This window comes from Athene noctua, chromosome 4 (genome assembly GCF_965140245.1).
Source record: "Athene noctua chromosome 4, bAthNoc1.hap1.1, whole genome shotgun sequence".
NCBI classification, from domain to species: domain Eukaryota; kingdom Metazoa; phylum Chordata; class Aves; order Strigiformes; family Strigidae; genus Athene; species Athene noctua.
Window position 1 is genome coordinate 16,829,169 of NC_134040.1, and position 16,704 is coordinate 16,845,872.

General features: G+C 40.3%; 1 protein-coding gene across 4 annotated transcripts in view; it reads left to right on the plus strand.

The window, feature by feature from the left end:
* Positions 1-215: 215 nt before the first annotated feature.
* Positions 216-16,704, plus strand: part of CPEB2 (cytoplasmic polyadenylation element binding protein 2) — a 54,887-nt gene continuing 38,398 nt past the window's right edge. For 2 of the 4 annotated variants that reach the window (XM_074904539.1, XM_074904541.1), the window contains exons 1-3: positions 693-1,400; positions 4,214-4,501; positions 15,044-15,134. In XM_074904539.1, the coding sequence (XP_074760640.1) occupies positions 825-1,400; positions 4,214-4,501; positions 15,044-15,134 (955 nt within the window). In that variant the 5' untranslated portion in view covers positions 693-824. Of the gene's footprint in view, positions 1,401-4,213; positions 4,502-15,043; positions 15,135-16,704 lie in introns of all 4 variants that reach the window. The other 2 variants (XM_074904538.1, XM_074904540.1) reach the window with 2 other exon arrangements.

Sequence of the window (16,704 nt, forward strand, 5' to 3'; positions counted from 1 at the left end):
CGCAGACGGCGGCCTCCAGCCCCAGCCCGCCGCTGGGTGTAGGAGGCGCTGCCTCCGCCGGGTTCTTCCCCTCCTTGGCAGCCGCTTCTCGTTCCTCCTCCTCCTGCCTATTCTCACCCGCTGTAAGCGGTTCCTCCGGCAGCGGCGGCGTGTCCGGTGGGTCGCCGCCGCCCTCTCTGTTCCCCTCGGCGGCCGCTGCTGCGCATCATCAAAACATGCAGGATGAGCTGCTCCTGGGGGTGACACAGCAGCAGCCAGGCAGCGAGAGGCTGGGCAGCAGCCCCGCATCAGGACACCCCCCTCTCGGCCACCCCTCCTCTGACTTTAAACCCAGTCTCAGCCCCCACCAGGATTTAAACAAGCAGCCACCGCAGCAGCAACAGCCGCCGCCTCCTCAGCTGAGCCAGAAGAGGAAAGAGTTTAAGCAGCAGCAGCAGCTCAGCAGCCCAGCCCAGCTCGGCAGCAGCCACCCCCTGAATAACCACCACCCCCCAGACTATCATCACCACCCCCCTCAGCAGCAGCAGCAGTTCAGCCACCCCACTGACAAGTACCAGCAGCAGGAGCACAAGCAACAGCAGCAGCTCCAGCTCCTCAGCGCTCACCCCCCGGAGCCGCCGCGGACGGGGGACTACCCGCACCACCGGCCCCTCAGCCCCGCCGAGCACAAGGGCGGCGCGGACAGGGGGGGTTCGGAGCGGCTCGCCCCTTCCTGCCCGGGGGGATCCGTGTCCGCGGACCCCAATGTGGGGGTGGCCGCCGCCTCCTGCGTGAATCCGCCTCCGTCTCCTCCTCATCTGCAGGCGAGAGCCAAGCTGCCCCCCATGGAGTCCCCCCCGAACAGCCACTTGCTGGGCAGCCCCGGGAACCTCCTGCCCGGCGGGCTAGGCTCTGGCTTCAGCAGCCTGCAGAGCCCGGAGATCCCCAGCCCCCATCACCAGAGCGGGGGCGGCTCCTCCTCGGCGGCTTCCCCTCCTCCTCCGCCGCTGCCCGGCTTCGGCACCCCCTGGTCGGTGCAGACCTCGTCGCCGCCTCCGCAGCAGACGCAGCAGCCTCCGGTCTCCAGCGGCGGCGGCGGGCAGATCAGCGCGATGCCGCCCCCCAGCCCGGAATCCGAGACCAGCTTCTACCCGGGGATCCCGTCATCGATCAACCCCGCTTTCTTCCAGAGCTTCTCGCCGGTGTCTCCTCACAACCCCTGCGCCGGGCCCTTCAGCAGCCCCTTCTCGGCCGCCGCCCCCCCGCCGCCGCCGCAGATGAATTTACCTCAGCAGCAGCAGCAGCAGCAACAACAGCAGAACCGGAGATCCCCTGTGAGCCCCCAGCTCCAGCACCAACACCAGGCGGCGGCCGCCGCCGCCGCCTTCCTGCAGCAGAGAAACTCCTACAACCACCACCAGGTACCGGGCAGCCACGGCGGGCGGGCCGGGCAGCCGCGGCGGGGCGGCAGGGAGCCCGGGCCAGCCGGCTCCGGAAGGGAGCCCGGGGCGGAAAGGGGGAGCCCCGGCGGAAAGGGGGAGCCCGGGGCGAGCCCCGGCGAGGGGCGGGCGACGGAAGGAGGACGCGGGGGGGGGGGGTGGGTGTCGGCTCCCCTCCTTTCGGTAGTGGCGGGAGCCGTGGGCTCCTCTCACCGCTGCCGGCGCCGGGCGAGGCTGCGCGGCGATGACAGCCCGGCGCGAGCGCGGCGGCAGGGCGGGGCCCGGCCCGGCCGCTGTCCCCCGCCGCGCTCGGCGGGCTGAGGGCTGCCGGCGGGAGGGCACACGCGCCGCACGCCCGCTGCGGGGCCAGCCGGCCGTTGGCAGTCGCGCCGGGAGGCTGTTGGCAGCGGCCCGCCCCGCGCCCGGCCGCTGCTCCCCGCCCGTTCCGGGTGGCAGGTGGCGGGACGGCCTCCTCGGCCGCGTCCCCTGCGCTGTGACCGGCTCTCCTCCGTGCGCCGTCGGCTACCCAGGGACGTCCTTTCTAGGATGAGAGGAGGGGATTTCCTCGTCTAAAAGAGGGTGAACGCTTCTTTTCGTGTCAATAAGGAGTTTCACCGTGAAAATGTCCCCCTCGCCCTCCCCCCCCCCCCCCCCCCCCCGCTGCCGCCCGTGGCGAGCGCGGTGTCCCCGGAACAATGAGGCTGACAGCTCCGGCAGGCGCCGCCGGTGCCTCCTCCCCGGGAAGCCCCGTCCCCAGCCTCCAGCCTGCCCTCTCACCCCTGGGCGTGCTCGGCCGGACAGGCACAGGCCACCGAGAGTAGAGACGGGAAAGCTGTTACGGTTGTTGCTTTTTCAGGGGTTTTGCCCGAAATTACTTGAATTTGTATCCAAAGACAGCACGTGTTTCGGGTTACCACAGTTCTGCTACCGGTTTTAATCAAGCAGTATAATGATCCCGTGTTAAAATGGGAGTTTACAGTTCCTCCTAGAACAAAATATTCATTGTAAGAAACTGGATAAAAGCATATCCACATTAATACTACCTGCTAGTGCTTTATAGCCACATCTTGCTCTGATCATTTGTTTGGTTATGAAAGGCAAAAGTTACATAGGCCTCATCTTTTTTTCTTTCATTCTAGTATTAAATCCTGTCAGTTTTAATTGGTAGAGACAGATTTGTGAAGCATTTCTATTAGAACTGGAATCTCATGTTAAGTGTGCCTGTCCAAGAACTGATTTGGAGGCATTGTGATTAGGAGCTAGTTGTCATTAACATCTATAATAACCCTCTTCAAATTAACTCCGAAACAATTCTCCAACAGTAAGGTGAACAGGAATTTTCTCTCAGTTACGAGTTGTAAGGAAACTTAAAACAGTGCCGTGATGACATAGCTAGCAATATTAGAGGCTTGTTAGCATTTGGCATTATCTCTTAAGGTTTGTTTCACAATAGAGTGCTTGCCTCTCCCAAAATTCCAATCAAAGCATTCAAGTTCTACAACATAATTATCTATAATTATATAGAATAGGATGTTTTCCTGATTACTTGACCAAAAATGGCTTTAGTGGCGTTTTTGGGGAGGGGGGGAAATATTATAATTTTTTCTGTCTTAAGAAGGTTCTGTTTTATCTAATACATAACGTATTGACATGCTTTAAATTTTTAAGTTATTAGAATTACAAGCTGAAGGTTGCTTGCAGCTAAGCTTAGATACAAGTACTGCGTTTTGACTTCACAAAAGAACTGAATTTAGAATGCACACACACATTTTTGTTTGAGGAAAAATCCTTTCCAAGAAGAGTCAGATTTGAGAATGCTAAAGATAAATATTGTTCTTCTCTGTCAGTCAGGCTCAGTGGGTCCACCTCTTGGTAGTATGACAACCACTATAGGTCACTTTTTAACTAAAGTTGTGGTTTAGGAATAAAAACTTGACATCCTGTAAAAATCTTCCCTCTAAAAACTGCTTACATTTTCATATTGAGGAGTATAGTGTACTGTTAGATACAGAAGTACTTTTTACCTTGTCTAAATAGGAAAAAAAATCCTCAAAACCCCCCCTAGATTCCACCCTGCAGAATTCTACAGATAGTCCTGTTCATTACTCCAGAAATACTTGAGCAGTGTCTTCAGAACAATGCATTTTAATGTGGAAATGTTAAGATACCTCCTTCAAACAGATTCCCTGTACAGTAATCGGTGCTTTTTGCTCTTATATGGTAATACTGAGACAATGATACTCAAAATACTAGGGGCGGGGGTTCAATCTGCCATCTGAATTTTAATTTTTAAATTTCTACTCACTGTAGTAAAATACTATTACTGAGTAGAAATAATTAGTAGAATAAGAATAACTATTAGTAATTTTTTAAATTGACTTCTTTGAAATTCTTGTATTATTTTTGCAGGGATCTCACTATATAATATCAAGTAATGTATGGTAAAATGGTCTTAGGGTCTTTTGTAACATGGTTTTACACCCAGGAATTGTTCTAATGCATAGCTTTAAAGAGTGCTACCAATTACTGAAATTACAATCTAAATTGCTTGTACAAGTACTGCGGGTTTTTCTGGGGGATGCATAGGGGAATGGAGATTACAATTTTTTTCTTTATGATGCTGTGTTTTCTTCCTTGTCTAAGTAATTAATTTACATGTTTTCAGAAAAGAGTGATTTATAGAAATCTCTGGGCATTGATTACTTGGTCGTTGGTTGTTTTGCGTTTTGTTGGTTTTTAAGAAGAAAAATATTACAGGTATTTTCAAAATAATATAAATCAATCTTTCTTTTTAGCCTCTTCTGAAGCAGTCGCCCTGGAGCAATCAGAGTAGTGGCTGGAGCACAGGAAATATATCCTGGGGAGGAATGCATGGCAGAGACCATCGTAGAACTGGGAACATGGGAATTCCAGGAACTATGAACCAGATCTCTCCTTTGAAGAAGCCGTTTTCTGGTAATGTCATAGCTCCTCCTAAATTTACTCGCTCCACTCCATCACTGACACCAAAATCGTGGATTGAAGATAATGTTTTCCGAACTGACAACAACAGTAATACTCTCCTTCCTTTGCAGGTAAGGATGGTGTGTAACTGGTGTGTTCGTAGTCTTGTATAGCATTTTGGCTTCATTCCTTTTAAAGGAGAATTAAACAGGGGATATAGCCCTGATATTTGGTTTGAAAATTGCATATTTCTATATTGCAACTAACCACAACATTTTCATGTATTCAGTAATATATAATTCTCACAGTTAAGAATATTGACTGTCAAGAAAGATAGAACTGTAGCCACTGACAGCAGTACAGCAAAATATGGTTAATCCAGCAAGCATTTTCTGCCTATAGTAACGCTCATATTCTTATATATCCCTTTAAAACTAAGGATTTTTTTGTTCGCTTGTCCTTGTACATAGGTCGTCTTCCTTTTGTGATGGCTGAGTCTTTGTCGTGTTTGTCTTTTTACGGGTATTCTAGACTGACATTTGCATGTTAGTGAGATTTTTTTTTTTCTTTCCTTCACATTCTAGCAAATTTTATGTTATCTATTGGCTGGAAGCCCTGTGATTTAGAACTGTTAAACAGGAGAATGTGTCTTAGAACTAAAGATCTGGTTTCACCTCCTGAATTTTGTGAGTGATGTCTTATGTGACTTCAGGAATGTTACTTAACTCCAGCCTCAGTTACCTGTTGGTAAAATGTTATGTTTCCCATCCCTGCCTATATTTATTTAGTCATAACACCTTGTTAGCACAGACCTTTATTTTGGATCCCAATCTCAGTTGTCATTCTGACAATTTGTAGTTTTTGCATGAGTTTTTTTGACAAAAAAAAAAAGCTTGGGCAACTTATTTTAGAAATGATGTGTTTTAAAATAGAAAGCAGATTATTCCATTAATTCTGTACATTCTTGAAGTTTGGTTACACCTGTGTCAGCTTCGGTTTTTGCCTCACACTGAGCTACTGTATTTCAGCAAAAGTGAAAAAGATAATATGCAGAGAAAAATAACTTGCATCTTTATGTGGAGCATAAAGCCATTATAGTTGGGATTTCTAGGTTTTACGCAGGGTAATCTAGAGTTTCATTTGTCATAATTATGATCATATTTGGATTTGCACAGCTGTATTTGCATCAGTTAGCAAGCTAATCTACTTATGTAGCTGCAATAATGGCAAAAGGGTGCTCCCTGGGACCAGATTTCCCATGAGTCCCTACTTTTCTTACCATTTTGCTAGTGGGGTTCCATTTGGCACAAGCAGCCATGTCCTGACTATCCAGGTGAGCTCTTGATACTTGCAGTATTCTTGAGCCTAATGGTGACTTTTGGACATAACCTAAACTCTGCTCCAAGTGTATGCATTGGGCCTGAAAACTTAAGAGGATTTGCCTATACAGTGAAGACCTGTTCAGTTAAGTAGCCTTACTAGCTGCAATATCACGGTCAAATAATTTTAGTGGGGGGGGGAAAGGTGGGGGGAAAAACAGGTGCCATTCTTTACGTATTCAACCTGATCTGTTAAGGAAAATGGATTCTAGATAGGTAATGCTTTGTGGTGGAGGGCTCCAAAAATATTTGAAAGTAAACACTGAGATGTCTCCCAAAGATGTTAGCCCAAGGAACAGGGTTAAAAATATTAATGTTGTCATATGTTGAAACTGCAGTGACGTATACTTTGGAATTCATATGCAGCTAAGCACAAGTTACGAATATATTTACTCATTCAACATGCCTTACAAGTCAGTATGACTATTACTTTGAACTTTCAAAAGCTTCCACAGAAGTCATCTAATAGAGATTTATTTGTGTCTAAACAAAAGTCTTGTGCATTCAAACTATAATCTAAATAATTTCTAGTAGGGTAGAAAAAAAATTCTTGCAATTTAACTTTATAATAAATCACATTACTGTTTCCATTTCAGCAGTCTTGCTGTTTGGTTCTTCTGAAGAGATAGTGTCAAAGAGAGAATGTGGGCACATTTAATTGTTGTTGGTCTTACTTGTGAGCATCAGACTCACCAATGAGATAGACCTGTCTGGCTATATTTATGCTATAGATCTATCTATGCTTAAATTTCCCTTACATGTATAAAGTGATAGTTGCAGAACACAGTAAAAATAATCCTCTTTGGTTGCAGTGTTACCTGCTGCTATTGTGGAAATACTAGATGTTTCCATAAATTAACTTCCTACACTGAAATAGTGTTCTTATTTTTCAGTTGTTATACTATTGTTATATGGCTAATTCTTTGTGATGACTGTTGCAAGTCATAATGAGAAAGTTAAATAGAGGTTGGAACTTGTGCTTCTTTTCATCAGGACTTGTGTTGGCAATTGCGATGCTGTCAAACACCCATCTTGTTAATTTGTACTGTGCTTGTCTCCTTCCATAAAAGGCTGAGGTATTTAGATTGAGGATTCTTAAAGATACAGTAGCAATTTCAGAAGGTACTCAAAAATAGCAGTAATTGAATTTTGTGTCATTTGGAAGGCCTTGCATGAAAGTAGAAGTTGCCTATTCTGAGCTTCCACAGAGCGAACACGTCTTAGCATGCGCATTAAATGCATACGGCATCGTTCCCAGTCTTGCAGAATACTTTTCTGCATGATCACACATCTTTAACTGCAGTAATGATTTTGCATGGCAAAATGTACCTCTCTTCTGAACTTCAGCGAGCTCAAACTTAGCAAATGAAAATGGCTTAGAAAAGCCAGTGTCCTCACTGTCTAACTTTCTGTAGATTATTAATGTTCTGATACATTTTTCAAATGCTGTATGTGTTTTGCTAAGTCTGAATGCGTTCAACAGTGTCAGCTGCTCATCCAGTTTCTGTGAAACATGTACCTGATGCAAACAAAATAAGCCATACAGAAATTGTATACAAATTCAAAGCTTTTCCCTTCCACGAAACTTCTTTATTCTCTGGTGTTTCCATGGAATGATGGTCCCAGTATAGAACTGTCATCAGTTCTGATGAAAATAATGTTTCTTGCCTGTAAACTAATATACCAGTGACAATGAATGTCATTACTGATAACTGAATAAGTACTTAGGTGTATTACTTAATGAAAGCAGATTTTCTGTACTTAGTTAAAACTGAAACATATCCCATGTGAAGTTGAATTTACAGTGGCCACGTTAGTTACAGCAAAGCTGCTTTTACTTACAGCAGTTATGAAGGGCATCTCTCAGGAATTTGCCAAAGTTGAAGAGTTTTTGATTTGTTTTTAAATAAAAGTAGTTAAACATCATAGCAACACTGATTTAACCATGAGCAAATTAAGTCAATAGCCAAGTTTTTCTTGTGTGACTCACTGTAAGATGCTTTTTTTTCTCCCTCTGTTTTTTAAGATAACACAAACTTTATCAATTAAAGTTCTTTCACGGACAAAATTATGTTTCCAAGTTTAAGTTCTGCCACACTGCTTGCACCATTATAGGTACTTCATATAGGGAAGGGATTGTTGCCTTGTACTGGAATCATTAAGGAACAATTAGAAATCTTGTCAGGTATTCACACTATATAACTTAAGCATTTAATTGAGGAGCCTATTTCTCTCTCCTTAGAGAGAATCTAGGCTCCTTATTTAGATAATCTAATTCTCTAGAAGAACCTATTTGGTACCACTGACCTTACGACAGCCCCTGGGATTCCAGTTTATGCACTTACGTTCCATGTCAAGAAGTTAGACAATGTGAATATGCTCTCCTATTCCCTGATCTAAAGTGCCAAAAAAATTAATATAGGATGCAAAGCTAGAAATATATTTTAACCCGAGATACTATTTTGGTTTTTTTCCCCAAAACACATGCTTCAGGCATTTCTGTGGCCAAAGTGTAAGCACAAAAATCAGTGGGTTTTAAATTCATTTTTTACGTTCCTTGGATGAGGAAAATAATTAACCATTTCTAAAATTTTTCCAAAGAATTGCAGTGTCTGCTAACCCTATTTTGATTGCAAGCTTAACATTTCTTAATATCTTGCTTACTAAAACCTATTATGTAGACTTTAATACACCTCACTGTTACATACTTCAGTGTTTTAACTATTTTAATTGTATTAAAAACACTGTGCTCTATAAATACAAATTTAGTTGCTGTGTCTCTTGAGTTAAGAAATACACTGTATGTACGGGTGTTTTTCACCTTGATGTGTCCTTCCTCTTTGTTCAAACAAACAGTACGTGCAATATTCATGGTCCTGGAAGCTGAGCTTTATTAATCTATGTTTGAATATAGCTTTCCAGATGGGGATTTGTATGGTAAGGCAACGTCTCTCACAAATGCAGATTTTTCTTTTTCTATTTATTTTTTGAAATGGGCTAAAGTTTTCAAAGAAAACAAAACACCTGCAGAGTAAAATAAGTTTTAAGATTGTATGTCACAACAGGTGTTAGTTTTAGATATTATTGTCATATTGCTTCTGTCTTACGATCACTTCCATTTGAAGGATTTCAGATTTTCAATATGACAATTTTAGTACAGTTTGATAAATGTATTTTAACAGTTTAAATGGCTAATCTGGATGATGCACATACCAGTGAATATTAGATGAAGAGCAAGTTGCTAAAACTGGGTTCTTAATGCCATATTAAGACTCCTAAATAGGTGGCCTGTTGCTTCAGAAGTGCTGAGAGTTTGGCAGCTCATGTTAACCTTGAAGGCATTTGGGGTATCTAGCTGCTGAATTGCCTTAGTCTTCAGACTAGTGTAATTGTCCAAGCACTGATTTGTAAACCAGGCTTTACCAGTTTATTTGTACTAAGGCACTACTTGCAACAGAACAGTGTCTCCAGGATTTTTAATGAAGTAGATTGATTACCCAGGACTGATTAAATAACATACAAAACCAGATATTTGTGTCTGAGGACCAGACTGGGGATGTCTCTAGCTGGTGAAAACGATCCATTGCCATACTTCTAACTTGAGGATCAAGACCTTTTCATGGAATGTTTTTATGACTTCTTGTGAACTAATAATTCTCTTCTACTGTTAAAATTTGCTTCAGTTACACACCTCATTCTATTAATGCAAGTCAAAATTGGAATTAGGGAAATTCAACAAAATATTTAGCAGCCATGATATATATGCTAAGTAGCATATCTCACCTCATTGTCTGCTAAAGCATGATTGTTCTCTAAGTAAAAATTAACATGTTCTCAGCTAAGACCTATCCCACAGTATATTTACTGTATGGTCTGATGTATTTGCATTTAAGTACTCAAGGCTGTATAGATATTTCTAGATGGGGGGGTGGAGAGGGTAAAAACAAAACAAACACACACTAAAAAAACCCAAAACTAAAGAAACAAACCCTACCCAAAAAAACCCAGCAAAACTCCCAGAAGAACCCAAATCTTGAATAACGACTTCCCCTTCAAATGTCTAATTGTTCCTTTAGTTATTTTGTTGAAGCTATTAATACACAAATCTTCTAGATTTGCCTCATAAATCTAATCTTGCCAAGCCTTTAATCATCTCCATAATGTGTCTGGTTTGTTTCCAGTTTATGAATGTATATTCTTGAGCTGAAGTACTGCACTCTGGATACACAGTACGTGCTGTTGAGATTTTTTTTGTTTGTTTTTGAATACTTAGTAGTTGGGAAGTAGATGTGTCTTTGCCACAAGACCTCTTCTTGGTGCATTTTAGGTTCAATTTAGCTAGCTTACATAGCTGATTATGTCATTCTAACTTTAAAACACTTTTGTCATCAGATTGACCATTCACAGATGTCTACCAGATACTATAGTGCATCTTTACATCTAATGACACCATGGAAAATAACCAAGCAGTTTCATGTCTACTTTAAGCCCTCCTCCTCGCTTTTTTATAGAGCTAAAATTGTAGTTGTCATAGGTTTTCATATTAAATTTTTCATTTACACTATTTATTATTTCAACAAGGGGCTTATGTTTATAGTGTATTTTCACTAAAATGAGAATGACTTGAAGTTTAGATGCTACCAAAGATGATATTTTAGAATATATAATGTACCTAATTGTTAGGTTATTACTGCTAATATCAACACTGAATACTATATTCAGATACCTTTTAAAGTCTGAATACTTTATTATGAAATCAGCTGTCACTTTCTAGTCTTAGAACACATTTGTATTTAGGGGTCAGTTTTAAAGTGAAGAAAATGGAACTTATTAACATTTTAGTTTGTGAAATGATTTTTTTTAAAGTTTTAAGTGTGGTTTTTAAAAATTCAGTTAATTCAGCAAGTTAATTCAAAGCTACAGTCTTTTTTACAGCCAGCTACAACTGTACTTGAAACTGACCGGAAGCTTTATGACTTTGGTTTCCAGCCCCCATTGGATGGTGCTACATTTATTTAGAATTTGAAGGGACATGTAAAGTGGTATATTCTGAAGATTGAATTTAATACCTATGTTACAAGCATACAGATCAGTAGTTTAAAGCATTTGTCCAAAATTGCTAAACATCTTAACTATGAACATCTGTTATTAGTGTATGTGGTTAAAGATTAGCAAAATTGTATTCACTCTTTGTTTTTCTCTTTGTATTTGCTTTATGCGTAAATGACAGTATATAAGCTTTGAGATGTGACTGAACTGAGTTTCTGCAAATGCTCAAGCAGGATAAGCTTTGCATAAATTGCATGGATATATTTAGAAGTCCTAAATTGTGCCAAGAAAAATGGTTTGTCCAACAACTTAGTGTTGAAACTTGCTCTTCTGAGAAAGCTGCCCTCCTCCCATTCATTCCACATTTAGACATGTAGGGGGAGTACCTATGAAATACGTACTCTGTAGATGTATTTTGTATGATGCTGTCAAACGTCCCTCTAGCACTAACTGTATTCTTTTAGTAGGATACTTCATGCTTCTCCTATATTGTGTAAATTTGTAAAAATTCATAAATAATCACCACTTTTCTATAAATGTCACATAATCTTAACTTTTAAGTTGAGGTGACAGGATACCTCTGAATCTGTAGGCAGTTATACCAAACCCAATTCTGTGTATGAATGCAGTTGTGATTCTGGTAGTGCAGAGGTAGATCAAACAGGATTCAAATGTTTATACAGTTAAAAAGAAGTAAAAAGCTAGTGTGAGATTTTGTGGTGCTTGGGAGCAGTTAACTATTGGCTCTGGGGAAAAAACTAGCATTATGTTGTGACATTCCACTGAGAAAGGGACCTTATACAGCAAGAGTTCAGTCCTGTGCTAAGAAGCAAGTGATGAGACAGAGGTGAGGGAAATGCAAAATATTTTGCAGGAATTTAGCCTTGACAAAAGGGGCTTTTGGAGTCAGGATGATACAAAACTTGTATTAACATACATGCTTATGTATCAGTGCCTTTGTACTACAGATTATCTTCAGTTTCATTATTTCAACACGGTTGACAAGCAGTTATCTTCTAAACCAACCTCAAACTACCTTTAAAACAACAGGGAAATAGTTCTAATTCTTGGGACTCTTTCCATGTTGTTTTAAAAGTAGTTCCAGGTTGGTTTAGAAGATAACTGCTTATCAACCGTGTTGAAATAATGAAACTGAAGATAGTCCCAAGAATTGGGACTATTTCCACGTGCGTGGAGAACTATCTAAAACAATCACGTTCGCTCCTGGTACTTGCTGTGCTTGTCCCAAAGATCAAGGAAAATCACAGTGGACGCTTTCTCATTGAGTAGAGCATACTGTAGTAGAACTGTCCCCTTTGAAACTGTTGGGGATTTTTTTTTTTTCCTGCAACTGAACTTTCTAGAAGATCTTTGCTGATGTGACCTACATTATTGAAATACTTTGAAGTTCTGATTTGAAATGAATGCTTCATATTTGCATAGATGATAACTGTGCTCTTTAAAGATATGATATACATATTTGGGGAGAACAAAGCAGTGTTTTAGCATTATGAAGGCTAGCTGCACGAAGGTTTACAATGAACCATGTACCCAAAGTGTGACTTACTCTTTTTGAGATAGTACTATAAACAACATTATCTGAAATGTAACTGAATTCATCAGTGTTAACTGGAATAGATGTTAAGTTTGAAGCACTGGTTACCAGGATACTACCCAAACTCACAAGTGGCTAGTGTGATGTGGGTAGTGAAATAGCAGAATAGAATTCCCATATTTAAATACTGCTTTAGTCTAGTGTATTAACATTTTTATATTGTATGGTGCATGCCTATTACTTGTTTCCACTGCCAGAAATTAAGTAATACATTTGGAAGAAACAAACCTCTTTTTTTAGCTTTATATACATGAACTTTCTAAGGTGTAAAGAGAATGGGAAAAGTTTTTCTTCTGCTTCCAGCAGAACAAGACCTTTCACTTTGGATACACAGAACTTGCAAAACAGAAGGATAGAAGGGTGAAGTTACAATCATTGCACAATGTCAGCCTGTGGAGCAATTTACAAATGAATCACAAACATGTTGTATGTTCTACTTTTCCATTTCTCTGTAAGATCCATGACCAAGTGAGCCAGTTTTAGGAATTAACAATGATAGAGCCCTTTCTTACAGGCTTCTGCTCTCCAGAGCAAAGTTAAGTTTGCAGTAGTGACCACTTGCCAGATAGTCGTGTCTTATCTCAACATATATGTATATAGCGATGATCAAAAAATAAATAGGATTTTATTGAGTGAGCCTGTAACAAAGATAGTGTCATACATACAGTTCAGTCCAGTTTTTACCAATGCTAGTTCTTTTACCCTATCAGCTACAGAGGTAGCAAAGCATGTTTTCAGTTTATTCAGCATTGATTTTTTTTTTTTTTTAAGAGCACTTACTACCTACCAAGTACTGACTTCAGCTGAATTTAAGGCTTCATTAAAAGTCCTGATGAGATACCTTCTGAATTCTAGGGTACAGTAGGGAACAGATAATGCACTATCACTGCTCACACCTTCTATATAAAGCAAGTTTGCTATGGTAAGCAGGTTCTTTTCATTGTACTATTGAGAAACAAACCTGCAAGGGTATGGAAGCAGATTAGTCACTTCCGTTTCATTCGTTCTGCTGCTTCTCAGGACAGCTAGATTGCTGAACAAAAGCCAACCACTCCCAAAATAAGACTGCAGTGAACTAAAAGAATACTGGTGACTTGTTGGCACTCAAACCAGGTTGAAGATCACCTCACAAAGTGTCAGTGGCAGGAGACAAGAGCAACCGACTTTTTAAATTTATCATTAAAATTATCTAAGGGTTTCCAAAAGAAAATAAAGGATCCAATCAAATTAATGTAGTACATTGCTTACCCAGCAGGAAGCCATTACTCTTCACAGTTGTTTGAGAAAGAGAGAACTGGAAAAAAAAAAAAGGCTTCTCCCGCATCATTCCAATGTTGTATTGACTGAACTTTCTAACAAAGACAAAAATAAAATCTTAGTTTCATCATGGCTTGTTTTGTAAATCTGTTGATAAGTCACGGTCTCTGACTCATAGAAGACCTCTGTGTCAAAGCCTGCTTTTTCACTCCCCAACCATGAAGCATACCTGCTTGCTGAGGGATGTAGTTTGAAATTAGTCTGTGTTCTGTTGAACTGTCATGGGAAGTCACAGCCCGTGTGTGGGTCAGATACCTTCTCTCCCCATTATATATGCACTCAGTGGATGGCTGCATCCTTAGTGAATTTTAATGGTCATGCGATGTGGGTGGAGTATTTCATCCTACTCTCTTCAGTTACTACAGTGCAACCAGAAAGAAGACAACAGTAAAATTAGGGCATGATTACAGGATTCCTTTAAGTGCAATACAGTCTAGCCAGAAGCCTTGCAAGTAGAACAGATTAAGGTTTTATGCAAACTATTTTCAGTCTCTGAAGGTATCTCAGAAAGACCAGTGGTGTTAGAAGTCATCTTTTTTCTGCCTCTGTAACTTGGATGTATTAGAAAACATGGGAGAAAATGTCTTAGTTGAGCATATAATCAGTGAAAACATTTATGATTTATTACAATTTATTACCTTCAGTGAAAATATTTATAAGACATTATGGTAACTCCGTGTGCAAAAAATTGTTCTCTGTAAGTCTGACAATCTATTAGTAAGCTTTGTGACATTTTCTTTTCATAGTTTAATTTTCCAACCTTGAACCATTTAGTGCTGACCATTTGTAACTTAAGTCCTTGTATGTAAAGGGTCTCCTTTATTACCCAGAAGCCAGGAAGTGCAGTCCTAGCTGAGGGCCCATGTGAGCTACTTAGTCAGACACCAAGAAAATGCTTTCTTTCATGTGAGGTGACTGTCCTGTAGTTCCCCACCTTACTTACTATTTAACTTCTGCATGAAATGAAATTGAGGTCTTACAGACATTAGTCTCCTTCATTAAGCAGTCTAATGCCTAACTGCTGAGGATCACTAGAACTGATTCAAGCAGTTCTTCTGAAGGAAACTGGCTATCAAAATGCAAACGCAGAATAGTTCTTCACAGTGCATCTCTAGTTTTATAGTTGAATGCTATTAAACTTAATGTTAATAAAATCAGGTCTTACTGTTAATAAATCCAGATATCTTTAAGCTTTTGTATCATTGTTCATCTCCAGCGTCTAAGCATACAGCCTTTAGAAGGCACCTTTGTCTTCCTTTCAAGTTTCCTGTTAAAAAGTACAGAATTTGTATTCCAATACTAAGGATTTTGTTCTCTTTTAGGATCGAAATAGAATGTATGACAGTCTGAATATGCACTCTTTGGAAAACTCCCTTATTGACATTATGAGAGCAGAGCATGATCCACTTAAAGGTATGTTATTATGCTAAATAAAAAAGGGTCATCCATTCTGCGTATTTGAATTAATACTGATTGCTAATTTAGATTCTAGGTTCATAATAAAATAGCAAATCAATTATTTTCTCAACTCACATGAAGGGTCAATCTTAAGCTGTATTTTATTGAAAACATTGGTTTACAGTTGTTTAAAACTTAAGCTTTAGTGTCTTCATAGATTTTTCTCTCTCTACCTTCCATCCTTCCCTCCTTTCCCCCAAGAAATTCATAGTTAGTTTTATTTGAAATTTACTTGTCTGCTGTAGGAAATTCTACTCAGTTTGTGAAGAGACCCTGTTCTGTTAGAGGTAGCCAAAAAAAAAGTGCAATGGGAGTCAAACTGCTACCAGTGTTAGCCAGTTAATTTTCCCCCTCTTTGCAGTGAAAACTGAAAATAAAATTAAGTCCACTCATAAATTCAGGTTTTGTCCTTTAAAATATTATTTCTAAGCTTCTGGAGGATAATAATGCATCTGATTCTCTGGTTTCTGTTTGTCTGAAGAAGTCCAGAAATACACTTGGCTTTAGAATGCTGGTTCCTCTTACCCTTCTGGGCTCTGATCAAACTGTTTGGCCACAGCAGTAAGCATATAGCTAATATTTGTGGGCTTTAATTTTAACTCCTTTATTCACTGTACATTAACTCACTCTTTTGAATTCTATTTTTCCATACTTAGGTGGCATTTATTGTTGAACTTTGGGGCAGGGAGTCCAAGCCATTTTATTTGACCTGATCAAATGTTACTTCATTTGTGGTGTTGTAATTAGACTAACACAATCTAACTTTGAAATTATCCAAGACTTCAGGCTTGCTTTGCAGAAATTAAGTATCAGTATTGAAGCAATTGGAAAAAAAAAAAAATTCTTTTTAATATTATTTTGTCCCATCCATTCTCATTTTCTGGAGGCTGCTAGACTTAATAGATATTACATTAGTACATTAGAGGCTGTGTTTTCCTAATTTAAAAGACACCTTATGCTCGAGTCTGCTCATGGTTCTCTTAAGATCTGTAATCAATTGGAAGACCTGTAGTATTCAGATAACATGTAATAGTATTGTAAGATTTATAATGTAAAGCCAAAATCTCAGGGTTTTTTTCAAGCTAAAAATCTCTACAAAGCATCACTAAGTAGGTAGCATTTAGTTAGCCAGTTAATGTTCCTCCTGTTTACAGTGAAAGATGAAAATAAATTTTCTTAGAAGTTTTTAATTCTGATCTTGTTTCTTATTGCCTACACAGAATTCATTCCGGTTTTCACAATTTTATCATTTAAGTCCATTATTAAATTCAGTTTCTGTCTATCCTGCATGTTTGCAAAACACTACTAATTAACACAAAGGGGTTGAAGCCTGTGAGCAGTGGTAACTGCTGTGGACTAAATACATATGTCATCAAAGACAAAGTAACTAATTAGATCATCCCTGTTTCAAAGCATTGTTGCTTCAATTTGCCACACTCGGGTGGTTAGTATTTCCTTGATTATCTGAACCCAAATCAACCATCAGGAAGGATATTAAAAGGTAAAGCTACTGTTAGGCATGAAA